Genomic DNA, 17,769 nt, shown 5'->3' on the forward strand with positions numbered 1-17,769 from the left:
GCTGGGGTTGCACATTTGGGGAGCTGCTGCAACCTTCTCCCTGGCCACGCAGCTCCCTCTGAGGCCTGGACAAGACTCTTCCTGCACCCTCTTTTTTAAAATCTAGTGCAGCATTTTCCAAAATATCAGTTAAGTCCCTAGTTCTCTCAATGCTCAACTTTCTGCAGGTCAGATATCTAAACACCTCCGAAGGTGGGAGTTTGTGCTTGTGGCTCAAGGGCTGGTGAGATGTGGACTGTACCTAATGCTGCTTGTCACACCTGGGTTTTGGAGCTACACTAAAAATCTACTCTGTGGCTTTATGAAAACAAAGCTGTAAAGTGGTGTTTTCAGGATATTGCAATGACTGCTTTTAAAAAGTCTTTTGAGAAAATACAGAGAATCCTCTTCTTGGAGATTACAGCCACAGCACAGGCATGTTGGAGCAAACCCAGCTTTCGTTCCTCCAGGATGGCCTTTCTATTCTCCATCAGACTTTCAGTCTCTACAGCTCCTTATGATGTTTTCCTTTTCTGGAAAAAGGAATGATGCTGCATGTTCTCTCTTCATCTGTCTCAATGTATGGGCTTTTATTAGAGTCTAATATAACCTGTCAGAGTACTTACGTCATCTCTTTTGGAGTCATCAGTTTCTGGTGATGGATAACACTTAGAATCAAGAGATAAAAACCCCCAAGTTAAATATATTTAATTGGTTTTTATTTGCTTTCTGCTTTTTAGAGATTGTGAGGCACAGGCAGAGAGTGTCTGGAGCAGATGGGTGTTTTGTGGTTACTGGACCAGACAGCAGAGATATAATTAAAGTGCCTTTTTTGCATATGCAACTTGCAACCACTTCTCTATTTTCACAGGTCTTAGGATCATATGAAGTGTAAATTTAATAGAGGTTGTTTTACTTCTCTTATTTATTTCTATTTTTGAATGAGCTGCTTCAGCTGAACCTAGTGCACATAACCTTGTATGACTGCAAATGCTCAGTCTGTCTCTCAGGCTCCATGGTAGAGTTCAAAAAGAATACGGGAAAGCCTAAACTAGTTTCAGTTACTTTTCATGGAAATGCAAAGATCCAATATGGTTTTATTCATGATAGCTCTGCTGTGTCTCCTAGAAGCCATTCTGCAGAGGGTTTTATACCCCAGGTTCTTTCTAATGAGCCTGGAGGGCTTTTGGTGGTGCATTGCCACCCCTGGAGGTGGAGGAAGGATTCTGTCCTAGGAACTCCAGATTGCAAGTGGAAAGATGCATAGTCATACAAAGTTCTTAAATGGCATCCCCCATGAAGCACACTGGCACATTTTGGACCAGACCCATCATTCTTAGCTGCCAATGCATTTTAGATTTTCACCACGCCATCGTTATTGTCCACAGAAAACATATCTTTCATGAATATGCTTTTAAGACAAATTCCTATTTTTTTTTTCCCACTGAAAAAAACTGAGATTTTAGGTCAATTCTGTTTCTGAAGCTATTTTTGGCAGTCCCATGAGGCATTTATATCTAGAATTGGTCATTGGTGTAACAAGAGATCAGCCAGAGGAATTCTCAGTGCCTGGTAATTTGGTTCTCTTAATCCTGCACCTCTCCAGAGTGTGAGTGAGTCCTTGGAATTTTGCACAGTTAAGAAACAAACTAAAAGTCCCATACTCCTTGTCTGTGAATGACAAAGTTACAATCTCAGAAGTGTGTAATTTTTCTATGAGAGTTTAGGCCAAACTCAATTCAGAATTTTGAGATGAACATTTTTGAGTGTTCTGGGAAAAAATCAATCCAAAGAGCAAAACAAGTGTTCATTTTCTTCCATTTTGTTGCTCATAGGGTATATTTTCTATTACCTCTTCATAAGCTATGAATATTTTGTGTCATAACATTTAATTCTGATACCATGTTTTTAAATATAAAGCTGTGCATTATGGAAAAAAACCGTAGTTTGAAATGGGAAAGATAATTCTCTGGATGTGCTGGTAGCTAATAGAAATTATATACGAATAAATTCAACTAGACAGTGTGCCCCAAAGATACCTGGGTTTTCTTGCAGGGAACACTTTTAGTGTATAGTGAATAACCTGAAGAATCCAGGTTCAAAGCAGAATTCAGTTTCTAAGAAGGAAGCACTGTCAACCTGTATTTCCAATAAATATGAATTTGTACCTATAGTTCCAATATTATTTCACTTTTTTTAAAATCTAAGATAAAGGGAAAAACCCTGTCTCTAGAGCTCAGAAGTAAAAGTGGAAGAGGCTATCTCAATACTTCACAGACATTAAATTTAATCTTTATACAGGCCACCAAGAAGGATAGGTGATTTTTAGATACTTTGTTTACAGGGCAGCTGCTCTGCAGAGCTGGAAATGGCAGTTCCTTCATCACGTGGTTTGAGTAAACCAGGCTCAAGAAGGAGCACAACCCCATTTCCAGTTATATAAATAGAGTTTTGCTCATTAAGGAAACTCAGAGAATACTGGCACAAGGGATATGTGGGCTAAACAAACTTATTTTTGAAGAAAGATTGCAAGGACTACAAATGTACAGCATATTCTTGGGAGGACTAACAGAGCGCTGCTCTTTGGCTGCAGCTTCTCAACAGTCAGTGACAGTACTTTGCTGGGGTCATTCAGCTCTCTCTGCAGATAAGAGAGCTTTTTTGCCTTGGAAATGTTGTCTGGTGTGATGCCTAATGTGCAGCACACCAGCTGGTCTTGGCACCTCTCAGCCCTGGGCAGCAGTGTGGAAAGAGGCTGGAAATGGAGGTGAGGAGCTGCATAATTTGAGGATTTGATGTCGGATCTGAGGCACTGAAAATGCTGAGGCCTCTGCATTGATTTCCCTGGGCTTTTCATAGGGCTCCAGAATTAGGGACATCTGATGTCTGAGTTTGGTGCTATCAGGAACCAGGCTAATGGCCAAGATGTCAACACAAGAGGGACTGTGACTTTTTGAGCTAGGACTTTCATACCCTGGCTTATGGGCAGCTCTTCAGCCTGCTGATTTAGAGGTGGACAGAGCATCTGGGTAGGTATTTGGAGGAAAAAAAAAACCCAGAAAGCTACACTACATAAACTGCTTTGCCATTGCTGTGAACTCCAGCCCGTGATTCTGTGTGCAGTCTGTGAAGCGCTAGGTCGTGCCAGCCAACAAACAAACTTGTCTCTGAAGAATGACTTGGTGAAAAGCCACACAGGGCAGAGCTGCCATCAGAATAATTGGTGATTCACTGTTTGTTTCTCACAAATTCCTACACTCTCTGCCCACGCACTGTCGATGACAGCATTCTGTATGGGGACTGTGAACATGACAGACATTATTTATGAAGCAGCGCCTTTATCAAGGATGTTTTTTTTCCCTAGCAGACTGTGTAAAATGCTCAGTCTCTGTGTTGCTGTTGTCAAATTGTTATAAATTCATCTGGCCTGCCTGAGTAAGTTTTCAAAGGTGTTTTAAAAAGCTCTCTGTGAGAAGGTCAGGCAGAGGCCACCAAGAGCTCCTTGCTGTGTTCTAAGGTGCCGTGACAGCTGTGTCCAGCACTCTTGGCTATTCCTTATAGAGGGAGAGTTGGGGCAGTTGCAGATGGTTCTGAGTTTCCACATCCCCAGGTTGGAGGATTTTTGGGAGATCTGCCCCTTCCTCACAGCTCCTTGCACTAGCTCAGCACATCTCTGGAGTAAGAAGCAGGGAACCCAGTCATAGCTTGTCTGTGTGACTGAGCTTTTCCTTGGGCCAGCCTCTCAGCTTGCTTCAAAGCAGAGAAAGGAAAATACAATTTTTCCTCTTTAAGATTCATGACGTCTGGCAGCAAAAGGTGTCCTGGGAGTCGCAGCTGCTCCAGCCAGGCTCACTCTCAGCTGCTTAGTACACAGCTGCAGGTCAACAATATTGCGTTTAATTTATTTTATGATGCAGCATATCTGGATCTGCGTCCTTAATTCAAGCCTGAATATCTGATCAAATACTAAAGAACACTGAAGACAAAAGAGAGCTCAGTTAATGGGTAAGGAAACCAAATAATCTTGTATGGCATGGGATAGAGATAAGTATGGTGAAGAACATGTTCTGAATGTGGTTTTCATGGTGTCATCAGGTTTAATATTTTAGGGCTTCAGATGGGCTTGAAGAGAAGTGAACATCTTTGATTCAGTGGGGGAAAAAAGCAGGCACTGCCAAGAACTTACCAGACTCTGGAAATCCATCAACAAACTGAGAGCCTTCAAATACTGTTTGATTTCAGACCAGTTTCCTGACCATGCCTGTTTTCGTAAAGACTGAAAGTAATGAAACTATGGATTGAGAAGTGACATTAACGTTTGGAAACCAAACTGTGTATTTAGGCTGATTTGTATTTTAGTGGCTTCGTCAGGTGGTTTGCTTTGGATTCTGTGGTGACATGTTTATCTTTTTTTGTATGCTCTGTGCATGGAGGGCACGTAACCCAGGCAGCTGTGAGAAAAATACGCTGAGGATAAAGAGGGTTTGAAAGCTGATGGCAGGACAGCTGCGGCTGCATAGGTTCATTTTGGCAAATAACAGTTTTTGTATGCATCAGGTTTTATGGTCACGGCTGTGTTACTGTTGCATTTTTAAATTTGAGTTAACTGCATACGAGAAAGCAGAGACCCAGAGCTGTTCATCATCTGGCTCAGTCTGTGATGAGCTTGTAACTCTAGCAATTGTTTCTGTTTTTCATAACAGTGGGAACTTTATGGCTATTTTTCCCCCTCTTCTGTCCAAAGTAAATGCGCTGTTTTAAAACAAAGAAAGAAGTGGTGGAATGTCTGGTGGGCACAGTTTGAACTTGGGGTCCTTCAGGTTGGAGGGGCAGTTTAGAAAATACACCTTTTTCCTGAAAATTGATGTAGTAGTTTTATTTGTGTAGATCCATTTTACATTTCTTACTTTAGAAGTCACATTTTTAACAAGCCTCCATGTTAACAGACAATGGTGAGCTTTAAGGTGCTTTTTAGTGAATTTACCAGGTACATACAAAGATCCATCAGTCTGACCTATAGCTATGTACCCATTCAGAGCTATTTGAATAGTTCCAGTATACTTGAAGTGGTTTCTTAAAAAATATTTAAACTCTGTTTGATATTGAACTTAATGACAAATCAGCAGAGTCATGTGTGCAAACAGTAAATTTTTTTATGAGAAATGTCAAAATAGTGCTTTTCATTAAGCTAATGTAATGTCCTGTGCTGTGCTTTGCAAAAAGAGATCACATTGTGCTTCATTGCATAGAAAGAAGAGGAAAAGTAATTGCATAGATGAAAAGTATTCATAGGAGTGCAAAGCCACCTCTTTGTACTCACAGTATTTTTCCTTGTAATTAGAGTTTGTGTATTTTCTGAACTTTTCCATAGAGAATCATCTTTGTGGGGTCTTCAGGAAAGAGACAGAATCAGCAAAACAGCTGCTGGTGTGGGTGGAATTTGATATCCCAGATCTTACAAAAACCCCAACAAACAAAGGAAGAAACACAGTCCCAATAAATTGGAGTAGATTGGCAGAGCACTGTAACTCACTCACTGGTACAGACTTGTCCTGGGCTGCATGACATCAGTGTGTATGTAGCACAGGGTAGTGTTTGCACACATGAACATAGTGGGAGAGTGATAAAACTGAAGTGTAGAGTGATCATGTAGCAAAAGAAGTGAAAACTCCTGTTCTCTAAAAGCTAATTGCTTACTTGTTGCATGTTTGAAATGCACTTGTCCCTGCCTTCCAGAACTCCTGTGTTGCTTACACTGCAGCACTGCTGTCTGGTGATATAAACTCATGACTCAAATAAAACTTCCTTAAATAAGAAAGTGGCTCCTACAACCTTTTTTCAGCATTTATCTCAGCCAGTTTATGAAAAAGAGAATGGGCATGAGGAGGCACACATGGTCGCAGTACAGAGTCAGTGGATGGTCACTGTTAGAGGTGTCCAAGTTAGCTCTGAGAGTAGCCAGTCATGTAATGAGTTTGCAGATGGCTCTGCAGGGCACTGGCAATCTCTGCTGAGGTTCAGCACAGTAGGGGGGGGGAGAGATGCTGGAGTAGACAGTGGCCTCCTGAGTAGGGCAATTGTCTGGGATGGGGTAAAGCTGGATCCATGGGCAAAGGCCAGCAACTTGAGATTCAATAAGACCAAGTGCTGGGTCCTGCACTTTGGCCATAACAAGCCCAGACATCTCTCCAGTCTGGGAGAAGAGTGGCTGGAAAATGCCCCAGTGGAAAAGGGCTGAGGGTGCTGGTTGACAGCAGCTGAACATGAGCCAGCAGTGCCCAGGGGCCAAGAAGACCAATGGCATCCTGGCCTGTACCAGAAATAGTGTGGTCAGTAGGTCAAGGGAAGTGATTCTTCCCCTGTCCTGGGCACTGGTGGGGTTACACCCCGTGTCCTATGTCCAGTTCTGGACTCCTCACCACAAGACACTGAGGTGCTGGAGTATGTCCAGAGGAGAGCAGTGGAGCTGAGGAAGGGCCTGGAGCACAGGTCCTCTCAGGGGTGGTTGAGGTGGGATTGTTTAGCCTGGAGGAAGAAGAAGGTCAAGGGGGATCTTACTGCTCTCTGCAACCAGCAATAGGAGCGGACATACCCTCAAGTTGCACCTTGGCAGGTTCAGGTTGGACATTCGGAGTAATTTCTTACTGAAAGGGTTGTTAAGCATTGAAATGTGCTGCCCAGGGAGGTGGTGGAGTCGCTGTCCCTGGAGTTATTCAAGAAATGACAGTGTGGCACACAGTGCTTGTGGTTTAGTTTGCCTGGTGGTGTCCAGTCAAAGGTTGAACGTGATGATCTCAGAGGTATTATCCAACCTAAATGCTTCTGTGATTGTGTGAAAGCCTGGATCAAACTCTTGTTCCAGGTCAAGTCACTACTTCCCAGACTTCCTCCCAAGTCCTTTGTATTGTAGCTGTGTTTCTGAGAGCTGTGACTTTACTCTCCAAATGTAAATATTTAAAGATGTCTTGCATTTTGTACCTATCAAGTAAATCACACACAGCCCCACTCTCCCCCAAAAGAAGAAAATAATGCCCTGGAATTTTTTTCAGCCAGATCTGGTATTTAGGTAGTCAGATGACTGTTTTCCTGTGTGCAACAGACCTTATTTTTCTTTTTGTCAGTCATACAAGTTTATAGAAAAGACTGGTATGAACCACTTGAAACAGTAAGAACAGAGTTTTGTATTGAATTAAAGACTATACTGTTAGTCAGATCTCTGTTCTTGGAGCTATAGAATTATTTGATTTTAACTTTCATTATGAGATTGTGACAGTATCCTTCTGAGATCATGTAATCTGCATGACTCTTAAAAGCTCAAAATCCAGGAAGTAAACTAAAGTACTCAAATACATATTTTTAGCTTTGTGTACAATACTTTGGCAGATACAATTTTTGCAGGCTTGGAAATTACAGTGTGTACTCTTTCACATGCATTCTCTCTTTTAAATAGTAGGTAATTTCCTTTCTTCTAAAATGTTGCAATTTTTTCTTTTATATAGACCATAATACAAACAGATGCCACTCCTAACTATTCAAAGCATTGGCTGTGGTCATATTGATACCTCTAATTGGATGCAGAAATGGTTAATTTTGTGCTGTGCAAGCAGAGATCCTCATTATTTCACTGGCATATTTTGTACTGCAGGATCATATATTCAAGTAGGACATAGAATTTTATTTTTTTTCATTCAGATTGTTTAAATACAGTTCACATATAGTTTCCATCTTACTATTTTGTTTGCTTAACATTAATCTTGTTAGGCTTAGGCGAAGGAGCACTATTTCAATAATTAGGATCTCACTGGAAGCTTTACATTTAGTAAGGACATAGCTTTTATAGATGGCACTCAGGGAATGAATGGATTACTGTAACCTGCAGTATTGAGCACTCCTCAGGACAGAGTCCCCCTTTTCCATAACCTGTGGCACAGGAAAACTCAAAGAGTAGATGCCAGTCTTCAATGTATCATGGCTGTTTTCCTTCATTCACCTTCACAGGCAGCTGAACACTGAGGGCTGTTGGGATCACATTTGTGTCGGTCATAGGAACTGGTGTGGAGTCTGTTTAAGTAAGCTTTGCAACTAAAAATAATATTTGTGCAGCTATTGTATTGGATTTTGGTTCAGCTGCCATTAGCTTGCAGAGCTCTTGCTATTCCAAATGAAGCAGGAGTTTAACACTTGGAAAAGTGTTTAACACTTGGAAAAGCCTAGCACCAGCCTCTCAGAATGTACAGTAAATGAACCAATAGAAGGGAAAATAATTCCTCTCTTAATGAAATGAGACTATCCCAAATCTTTTGTGTTGAGATTGATGAAACACTTGTAGCTCACTGCTGTGCTCCCAGATGGTTTAACTACTGCAGTTTTTCAGCTTGTTACTTCATGCAGTCATAGTTGTGACAGCACTGCTTGTACCCTTAACCTGCAGCAAAATTCAGAGTATTGCAGTATGGCTTAATTCTCTGTTACATATGAAAACGCTCAAAAAGCTGTTTATGTGAAGACCAGCAAAATTTCATCTGTAATTCTGAAGTTGGATTTGGGCGTTTTAAGGTGTTTTGTCTCTATTTTGAGACCTCCAAAAAGGTATTTGGCCACATCTAGTTTAATTGTGTTTCTTCCTCATAAATCCCTTAAGAAATATTGATATCTGCTGAAGTAAGAAATCAAAAAAACCTGACCATATATTTTGATGCATTTTAGGGGAGCTTTCTGACTTCTGGAGGTTGGTTTTTTGGATCAGTTGAAAAAGTTCAGTATAGAGTCTGTATGTTAGGGATGAATATTTTGCTGGGCAATGTCTTTGTACATCATTCAGATTTATTAATGTCAGAAAAGGAATTAAATACATCTCCATTACACATCAGGTTTTTGTAAGAGAATGCCTTTTAAATACTCTAAATATGAAATAGTATCCTGAGGCATTTAGAAAACTTGGAAAGGTTGATCCGGAAATATTTTCCCCTTTATTTCAACAATTTTAATACTGCTGTGGAAGCATGCTCATTGTTCTGCTCTCTGTTTATCCTTAGACTAAAGTTAGTTTTTACTCTGATAAATGGAAATCACCACTGTAATTAATAGTCTGAAATGGATAATCTTACCTGGACACAGGTTCATGCCTTCTTGCTAGATGAAGTATTTCTGTTGTGGGTGTGAATTCTGACTCCCCTGAGTGGAATACCAGATTTCCAGTGTTCCCACAGGGGCTGACTTGCAGTTCTGGTCCTGAATACCTGGATTTCCAGCCTTGGGACTGAGACAGGATTTGAGGAAACGTCTGTCTGTGGCAATGCAGTGGTTATATTAATTGCCATTAAGTAGTTTTGATATCTCAACCAGTGTTTTGTAAAATGTGATCTTTCTGACAAAACTACACTTAAATACAATATAGCATGAGATAAAGCAACTTTAGTGCAAGGCTTCAAACTACCACAGAATCATCTGGACTGTACTTGCTCTCTTCCTAGAGGAGACATTATATTAATAATTTTGCCACTGACGTCAAGGGGAACAGGATGTCACCCTAGATAACAACCTTAGTGAAGTCAGTCTTTCTTAATGAAGATTAATTGTTGAGGCCCCTTACTTTGTACATCCATGTTTAGATCTCTTCCTCTGAATGCTTTGATGTCACACAGCAAGTCTTGTGTTTCTTTGTATAGTGTTGAGGTGGCATTTCATTCATCTGAAGGAATTCTTTTGCAGTAGTAGCAGATACTTGGGAGCATCTGTGTGATCTGAGAGCATCCTAGGTTGCAGTTGTTTGTAATGCCTGCTGGAAACCAGGCCTGTAATGCACTGAGCTGTGGATGCTATGGAAGAGCATCTGAAATGAGGGTGGCAGAGAGAGTCAGGTGGCACATTTGTACCATCTCCTGCTTCTTAACTCTTCATTAATTTGCAGGTGGTTATCTGGGATGGCACTAGTAAAGGAGTTTCCATGCAGTTCTTAACTGCATGTAATGCTTAAAAGGCTACTTATATTAGTTTTCCCCCTTCTCCTTCATTTTCATCCTGTCCAGGAACAGTATTCTGTATGTTGATTCAATAGGACAGAGTATGTAGCTGTACTGAAGTGACTGACTTTTACTTTAGAACTGATTTTTGTTCTTACTAACAGCAACACCAGGGAAATAAAGAGGGATTACCTGTACCAATAGAAAAATTGTGAGAGTTTATGCCTGAGGAGTCTGGAAATAATTATAGAGAGAGTTGAAATAAATGACCAGGGGAAGCAAAAGGTTGTAAAGCGGCAGTGATACATGATTTCATGAAGCTTAAAGAAGTAATTAAACAAAAAGAATTAAGACGCTCTAATACCATATTTGCCAAATTATTTGCAATATAATATTTTTGTGCAAAACCACGGAGTTCTTTTATAGTGGACACCCATCTAAATACAAGCACATAGCTAAAAGTTGCTAGGATAGAAAAAAGTAGACTTAATTGGTTTTGATCTCAGTGGTTTCAAACGGATTTGAGGTAAAGACTAATGAAAAGTAGACAGCTAATCTGATAATGGTGTTCACCTAAATCAGTACAGACCAAAGTCATTAACAATAGCAATAAGGCATAAGATGAAAATTGCACTCTCCATCTTGCATTAATTTTTTTTAAAATAAAACTGTGATGTGTGAGGCTTCTTATTTCTCAACCTTATTCCCCATCCACATAATTATTAAGGCTGGAAACTCCACAGAAATCAAGGTTGGTCACTGCCTATAGATTTGTATCTACATTCAGCATTCTATGCAGTTGTCAACCAGTTTCTGTATTGTACCAAAGACAGAAGAGCGAGGCTTTTCTAGAAGACATCTGCAAGATTGTCTGTTGGAGGCTCGGGAGAAAGAGGTCAGGCACACAAGAATAGCTTAGACATGCTTAAGAGTAATTTAAGTGCATGGTGTTACTTAAGTCAGATGTAACACTTTATGTTTATTTTGGAGTTACCAAACATCCAACCTATTAGAAAAATGCTTGAAAGAATATCAGAAAAGCTGCAGTCTGTGTCTTATTAAAAGTGTGCTTATCATTGTGCTTATGACTGTGGACAAGAAGTACAGGGAAAATGGACAGATTCAGATACTTCAGAGGCAAAGGTGCAGTTTTCCAGCAATCTTCTTTGCTGAGTCATCTGCTCTGGTATTTTAGGTAGTTACCTGGTAAGTGAACTGCTCGGTTGAGTGGAGGAAAGATGTTAGATGTTAATGGGCATGCCAGAGAGAAAATGCAGCTGAAGTTGTGGAATTGAGAGGAAAAATACGTGACTGGTTGGTGGAAAAAAACAGAGAAGGCTTTTAGTCTAGATTATGGTTTCATAAAATTCTTTGATGAAGGCAGCTGTGCAGTTAGGAGTTTATGTCCTGTCAGGCTGATCACTTTATCCCAGAACAGTATTTCTGTTTGCACTATTCTGTTTGTGTGTTGCCTTTTTTTTTCTTGGTGATGGAATCATTTGCAGACCATATTCAGACTTCCAGTCTTATAATCTAAATAATAGAGAGCAACCTGTGTGCTACATCTGAACAGATACAAGCATGAACTTCAAAAACAAACACGTCATTCTGACTTCTTGCTTAAAGGTCTTCTGCCCCTTTTAAGCTTCCAGCTAGGTCAGGCTGATGTTGAATTAAGCAGGTGAAGTGTTTCTTCTCATATGGAGAGAGAAACAGAAAATATTCTTCATGTCTGTGCTGCCCTCATCCTCCTTTGGTTGCCCCACAGAGTGCTGAATAGCTTTAGGCAGATGTAATTACATGAGCACCCATTCTTCAAGGGAGCTTGACTTTTCTGGACTTCTCCCAAGCCTGGATGATTTTGCAATATTTACAGGCTGTTTGTATAACTGTGCAGTGCTTTGGGAGGAAGATGAGGCCTTTAATTTGCCTTGTGTTTTGTAAAGCATCGGAGGATTTGAATAGATTAAATTCTCAAATACTGTGTTTTGACTCATAGAAGACAGTGATATCTAAGTGATATATATTTGCCAAATGAAACAGAATTTTTCAAGGAAACGTTTCTTGAACTGTTAAAGATTAGATTTCATTGGCCCTACCTACCACATGATTTTCCAAAAATATTTTAGCTTATTAGTCATGTGTTCCATTAGCATAATAAAAACCTATGTTAATGTGACCTAGCAGAGATTTTATCAAACCCATCAAGTGTTGAAAAGGAATGTCTTCTTTAGTGCACAGCAATTGGGCAGAGTGATTGCACACTCTTTAATCTCAGCAACCTGTGGTGGCGTTGCAAGGTGCAGATGTTGGAAATAACTGTTTTTAGCTAGACAGTGAGCACCAAGAACATATGGGGGCCTTGCAAACTGGCAGAATAAAAACCTGGTTTTTTTATTTATTATAATTGTATTGTAATTGGTTTTTCATTTCATTATGAATTATTTTTCCTCATTCTATTTCATTCCTGAAAAAGAGGAATAATTCATGTATTCAGGCAGAATTCAGTTAAGGAACTTTTGCTTAATTTGTGGTAATTCTTAGAAGTCCCATGCTGCACTTGGTTTTTGTGGTCTACAGGAAACAGGACATGTATTCTGTTACCTTAACATTTTCTTAGGGGTGTCATTTTTGCTTCCTATTCTTATTTTAATATTAAGGGTTAGGATTTCAAATTTTTTATGGTAGACATACCAGTGATATTTTTGTTTATGAAAATGCTCATGGTGGAGAAATAACTTAAGATAAAATACCCCTAAACTCCACCATAAAAGCCTACATTTCTCTGTCTGTACCATTTTGACTGTAGAATATATGTGTTCACAAGGATTGAATGGCATACTTCTGTGCTTGTAAAGTTTCTTCTGCATTATCAGGGTTGGAAAGGAATTTGTTTTGTTGTATACATTGTTTGGTTTTGGATGCTGTTCTTAATCACTTTTATCTATAAATGACAACAGCTTTTTAAAAAATGTAAATGTTTCCTTGCAGTTTTTCAAGTAAGGTTTATGTGATTCTTGCTGGTTTGGTTTTGCTTGAGTTAAGCTACACAGCTTGACTTGTAACACTGTGCAACCTTTAGTCTGAGGTTACTAAATCTGGTTAGTCAACAGTAAGGCACCAGAAGAGCAAGAACAGGTGAAGAGAAAAAAAAATGAAGTAACAAATTACAGTAGTTAAATACTGGGGTAGCACAGAAGTTTTGCATATGTAGCCCACATGCATATAAATACTATAAAGACATTGATCATAGTACATGCATTAAGATATAGAGGTCCAGTTGTTGACATTGCGATAATGCTTTTATCTATTATGATTGCTTAATGACTTACTAAAACTACTCTGACAAAAAAAAAAATTCCTTGCTGAGCTCAAACATATTTCGTGAATCACAAGAAAGGATGTTAACTGTGTCATTCCTTTAATCTAAAGGATTAAAGTATTGCTAAATGGTGCTGCACCATTTGTTAATGATTTTTGTCTCATGCTTCTATGTGAATACAGTTACACAGTCATAGGCGTGCGTATGTGCTTAAATACAAATGTACGTACAGGTTGTACATGTGTATATAAATATACATGCACATATATGGGCAAAATATATGGAAATGTGCAAAAGGATGCTTGCATACATCAGGACACATAACTGCTAAGTAAAGTCTAATTTTACTGATTTTTATATTAAGGAGCTTCCGCCAATAATTTTTAAAGTCAGTGGACATCCTTTGACTGCAGATGGATGTGCAGAACAGATGACTCGTAAGCTTACAGTGAAAAAAAGTTAGTATGCAGTGAAGGTACAGATGTTGAAATTTAAACTGAAAACGGGAGTGAAGTTTATTAATTGTAAGTCTGCCATGCTGTGATAAAAAGCAGGTTGGTGGGTTTCTTACCGCCCAGCTGATCTGCATCAGAGTTTTTTCATTATCAGCAGCTGCATCAGGTTATACTTACTGACAAGATTGATGTTTATTTTTTAGCATGGTTAGAATGAAAAACAAATTCTTTCTCTCCCTGTACTAATCTGTGCTCTTTGAGATGAATTCTGTAAATTTTACTTAAGTTTAATTGTCAGGCTTTAAGGTTGTCTTTGTGCTCGCTCTTCTCTTTGAGTGATGATTACTTCTCTGGCCCAAGCTGAATACTGGAAGTATTTTGGAATAGTTTTTTTGTGTAGGTTCTCACAGGTGGGATATACAACAGCTAAAGCTTTCGGTTTGCTTCCCAAGCATAATTAGTACCTTACAGAGATGTAGCATATCTCATGCTGTTTTCCTCTACAAATGTTAACAAATAGGTTGTTATTGCAGCTGTTCAAAAACACGGAATGTCTTGTCCTTTAGTCGATCATATTCTAAACACAGCCTCATCATAAGGAGGAGATGAGATGTGTTGGAAAAGGGGCTCTGCCAGCACACTCTCCAACTCTGCTGGAGTAGGATGAGCAAGATGTGGGAGATAAGATGCATGCTGCCCATGGAGGTCTGCTGCTCTGACCCATGGTGCAGGAAGAGAATTAAGTAACATCAAGTACCATACAGAGAAAGTAAATTTTCTCCCCCTTCCCTGCTTTGTGCTTTTTGTTACTGGAATCCTAGTGTTTTTGCAACAATACTTGATTAAATGGCTTCAGACAGAATTGACTTCTTGTTTTGCATGTCTGTATCCCTTTTAAGGAATGCTGCTCTAGGGAAAATAAAGATATTTGAAAGTTAGAGATGTCCAAGAAAACGGCCTTTTGGTGAGAAGAACCTGTGTTGTTTTTTCTAGCAGTAAAAGAGATGGTTCTGTTTATTAAACTGTGCATACCATATGATGCTTCATATTTTTCCATTTGATTTCCTGTAGGGTGATTTCACTTGGAACAGCATGTCAGGGCGCAGCGTTCGGCTGAAGTCAGTTCCCGTTCAGAGCCTCTCGGAGCTGGAGCGTGCTCGACTGCAGGAAGTGGCTTTTTATCAGTTGCAGCAGGACTGTGACCTGGGCTGTCAGATTACTATCCCCAAAGGTAAGGGCTTGATAAGCTGTCTCTGTTTAGATTGTTAAGCCACTGATTTCATATCACAGCAGTAAACACTGGGGTTTTTTTGTTCCACAGATACTGTCTTCTATTTCAGTTTTGCTTAACCATAGTCATTATGTAAAAATGATGAGTAAAGTTGTCTGCTGTGTCCAATTTGGGCCACCTAGGGGTGGGATCATCTGATCAAGGGCAGATGTCTACAGGGTAGATAATCTAAATCAGACCTAGTCATGCCAGGATGTCTTGATACTCAGTTGAGAGAAAAATGCTTTTCTGACATTTCCTGATATCCAGAATTAAATGTCTATGTAGGTCAGATAGATCTTACCATAGAAGTGGTGTTTTTCACTCTGTGTAACATTGTCTTTGAAGGAAGCCAGTTGTTCAGATAGACAGTGAAGACATATCAAATAATGTGAGTCCTACCCAAGTTTTCCTAAAGACAGTGTTGCTTATTTCACAGAAAACAAGATAATTTTCAGCATAAAACGTCAAACTCCTAGGAAACAGGAGATGAAATGAAAAGGAGAAGCTCAGCTATTGGAATCCTGGGGCACGATATGTGCATGTGGTAGACCTGTACTTAGGTTACCATGGAAGAGATCTAAACCTCACTAATGAGAAAGTTTCTGTTGTTTCCTGTAGGCTGCAGATCAAGCATAGCAGAGATAGCTGTTGTGCAATCATCTGCAAATCTGGCTTTCCTGTGGTTTCTTTCCAGTTGTATACTTACATAAGGAATAACAAGGAATCACTGAATTCTCCCCTTTGACCAGAGGTGCTGTGTGGTAGCATATACACAGTGATGCCACAGGAGCAATTTTTAATGAGTCTAAGTTAAACAGAAACAAAATTGTCCCGTCTGTGAAAATAATGATGTAGAAAACAAATGTGAAAGAGACAGGCTTTTGTATTCATCAGCCTTTTAGGATCCGCAGAAAACTCCTGCCAAAACCAACAAAGTCCAACTTCATGCATATAGCAAGGCATCAGTTTGTAGTGAGATGGATTTTATCAATTTCTTCAAGCCTCACCAGCTTCCCTGCTCCCTCAAAAACAAGTTTGATAAACAGGAAAACAATTTTATCGGATTTTCATAGGAGGAACTGGAACACTAAGAGCATTCCAATAATTTCTGACAGTCTGAACTGCAAATGGCTGTTCCTGAGAGAAATGAAAATACACATATGGAGGTCCTGCATGTGGATGTGTGGTAATATCATCCAAGACAATCGAGTTCACACATTCATAGAGTAGCTTAATTTGGAAGGGACCTTAAAGGTCATCTAGTCCAGCCCCCTGCAATAAGCAGGGACATCTTGAACTAGATGAGGTTGCTCAGAGTTCCATCCAATCTGGCCTTGAATGTTTTCAGGGATTGGGTATCTACCACCTATCTGGGAAACCTGTTGCAGTGTCTCATCACCTTCACCGTAAAATACCTTTTTTACACCTACTCTAAATCTACCCTTTTTTGTTCTAAAACTATTACCCATTTTAGATATATTGAGTCTGGAAAGTGTAATTTTAAGTGTAGAAACTAAATAAGAATATAAATGTTTGTTAAACATTTAAAAATAAAAGGCATTTCAAAAAGTCAGGAACTCCAGGCTACTGTTTCATTGCTACTGCTGACCCCATCATTTCATGAATCTCTTGGCTCAGTTTGACTGAGAAATAAATTGGTTATTCAGTTCTGCTCTCCAGTTTGGATGTATCCAATGAAATTATTAATAAGAGGCAAATAATTGGCCATCTGCATTCTTGCTTTGAATGATCAGATCATTAGATTTTCTGTGATTTAAGGTATACACCACAAAGGAATAGCCAGTACAAATGAATTTTAAAATGTTGTAATACCATCTATTGAAGGAAGTGAAGGTAATAGGTAGAATTAAGGTACATTTTGTATTTAACTGTCTATCCTGTTTCAAAGCTTGGCACCAGTTTTGACAGCAGAAATAAATAATATTTTGAAGTGGGTATATCTAATAATCACTCTGTCAATCCATCATGCTACATCTGTGGTGGTACTTTGATAGGAGAATAAGAATCTAACATATTCTGAAATTATTACAGATTGGTTTAGGCCCTTTGCAGAGACACTCTGAAGTCCACTTCATGTTCCTATAATTTTTAAATGTGTGGAATGAAAATTTATGACAAGAGTTTACAGGAAGCCATCCAGTTAATCATCACAGTCGAACATCATGTGTAAACTGGGAATTTCAAGTTCTATCCATATGAAACTGCCTTGGGCACTTTGGGTATGCAAGAATGCAAATAAAATAAAATTCCATCACAGCCATCAAGCTAAAACCAGACTCAAGTTAAAAACAGACTGTTAAAACTGTGAGATGTAGAGCTAGTAGTGTCTGAGAGAGTTAGAGGAGCTCTGTAGGTCTGGAGAGATCCAGAAAAATGAAAGATGAACTCTACAACTCTCTTCTGCTTCAGAGAATGCCCTATGAAAATATTCATGAGTAGAGGCAAGTGAACTATTTATGTATTAGAAAATTTAGAAAGCTGTGTATAGAGTTGGACTTCTTTGTGTTCCTTTGGCTGCTTTTCAAAACTTGGTAGAGAATTACATCAGAACATGCATGTGCCTGCTGGGCATTTGCTTCCTGCAGGCATTTGAATAATTACATTTACTGGCAAAGGTATGGTGAAAAGTAAAAATTCATTGTTCATGGTTAACAAGTGTGTGTGCCAAACGTGCTTGCATGGAGGTTAAACCAGAGTACAGATGCCTCTGCCTTATCTTTACAACCACAGACATGCTGTTACTGGTTGCTTCTTCAA

The 17,769-nt window shown here is 39.3% G+C and overlaps 1 protein-coding gene across 1 annotated transcript in view; it reads left to right on the top strand.

Annotated features, from left to right (window-relative positions):
- Positions 1-3,888: 3,888 nt before the first annotated feature.
- Positions 3,889-17,769, top strand: part of ARHGAP6 (Rho GTPase activating protein 6) — a 69,514-nt gene continuing 55,633 nt past the window's right edge. Inside the window, exons 1-2 of the mRNA XM_014308709.2 lie at positions 3,889-3,984; positions 14,790-14,949. Of these exons, the coding sequence (XP_014164184.1) occupies positions 14,811-14,949 (139 nt within the window). The 5' untranslated portion in view covers positions 3,889-3,984; positions 14,790-14,810. The remainder of the gene's footprint in view (positions 3,985-14,789; positions 14,950-17,769) is intronic.

This window comes from Geospiza fortis, unplaced genomic scaffold (genome assembly GCF_000277835.1).
Source record: "Geospiza fortis unplaced genomic scaffold, GeoFor_1.0 scaffold50, whole genome shotgun sequence".
NCBI lineage: Eukaryota > Metazoa > Chordata > Aves > Passeriformes > Thraupidae > Geospiza > Geospiza fortis.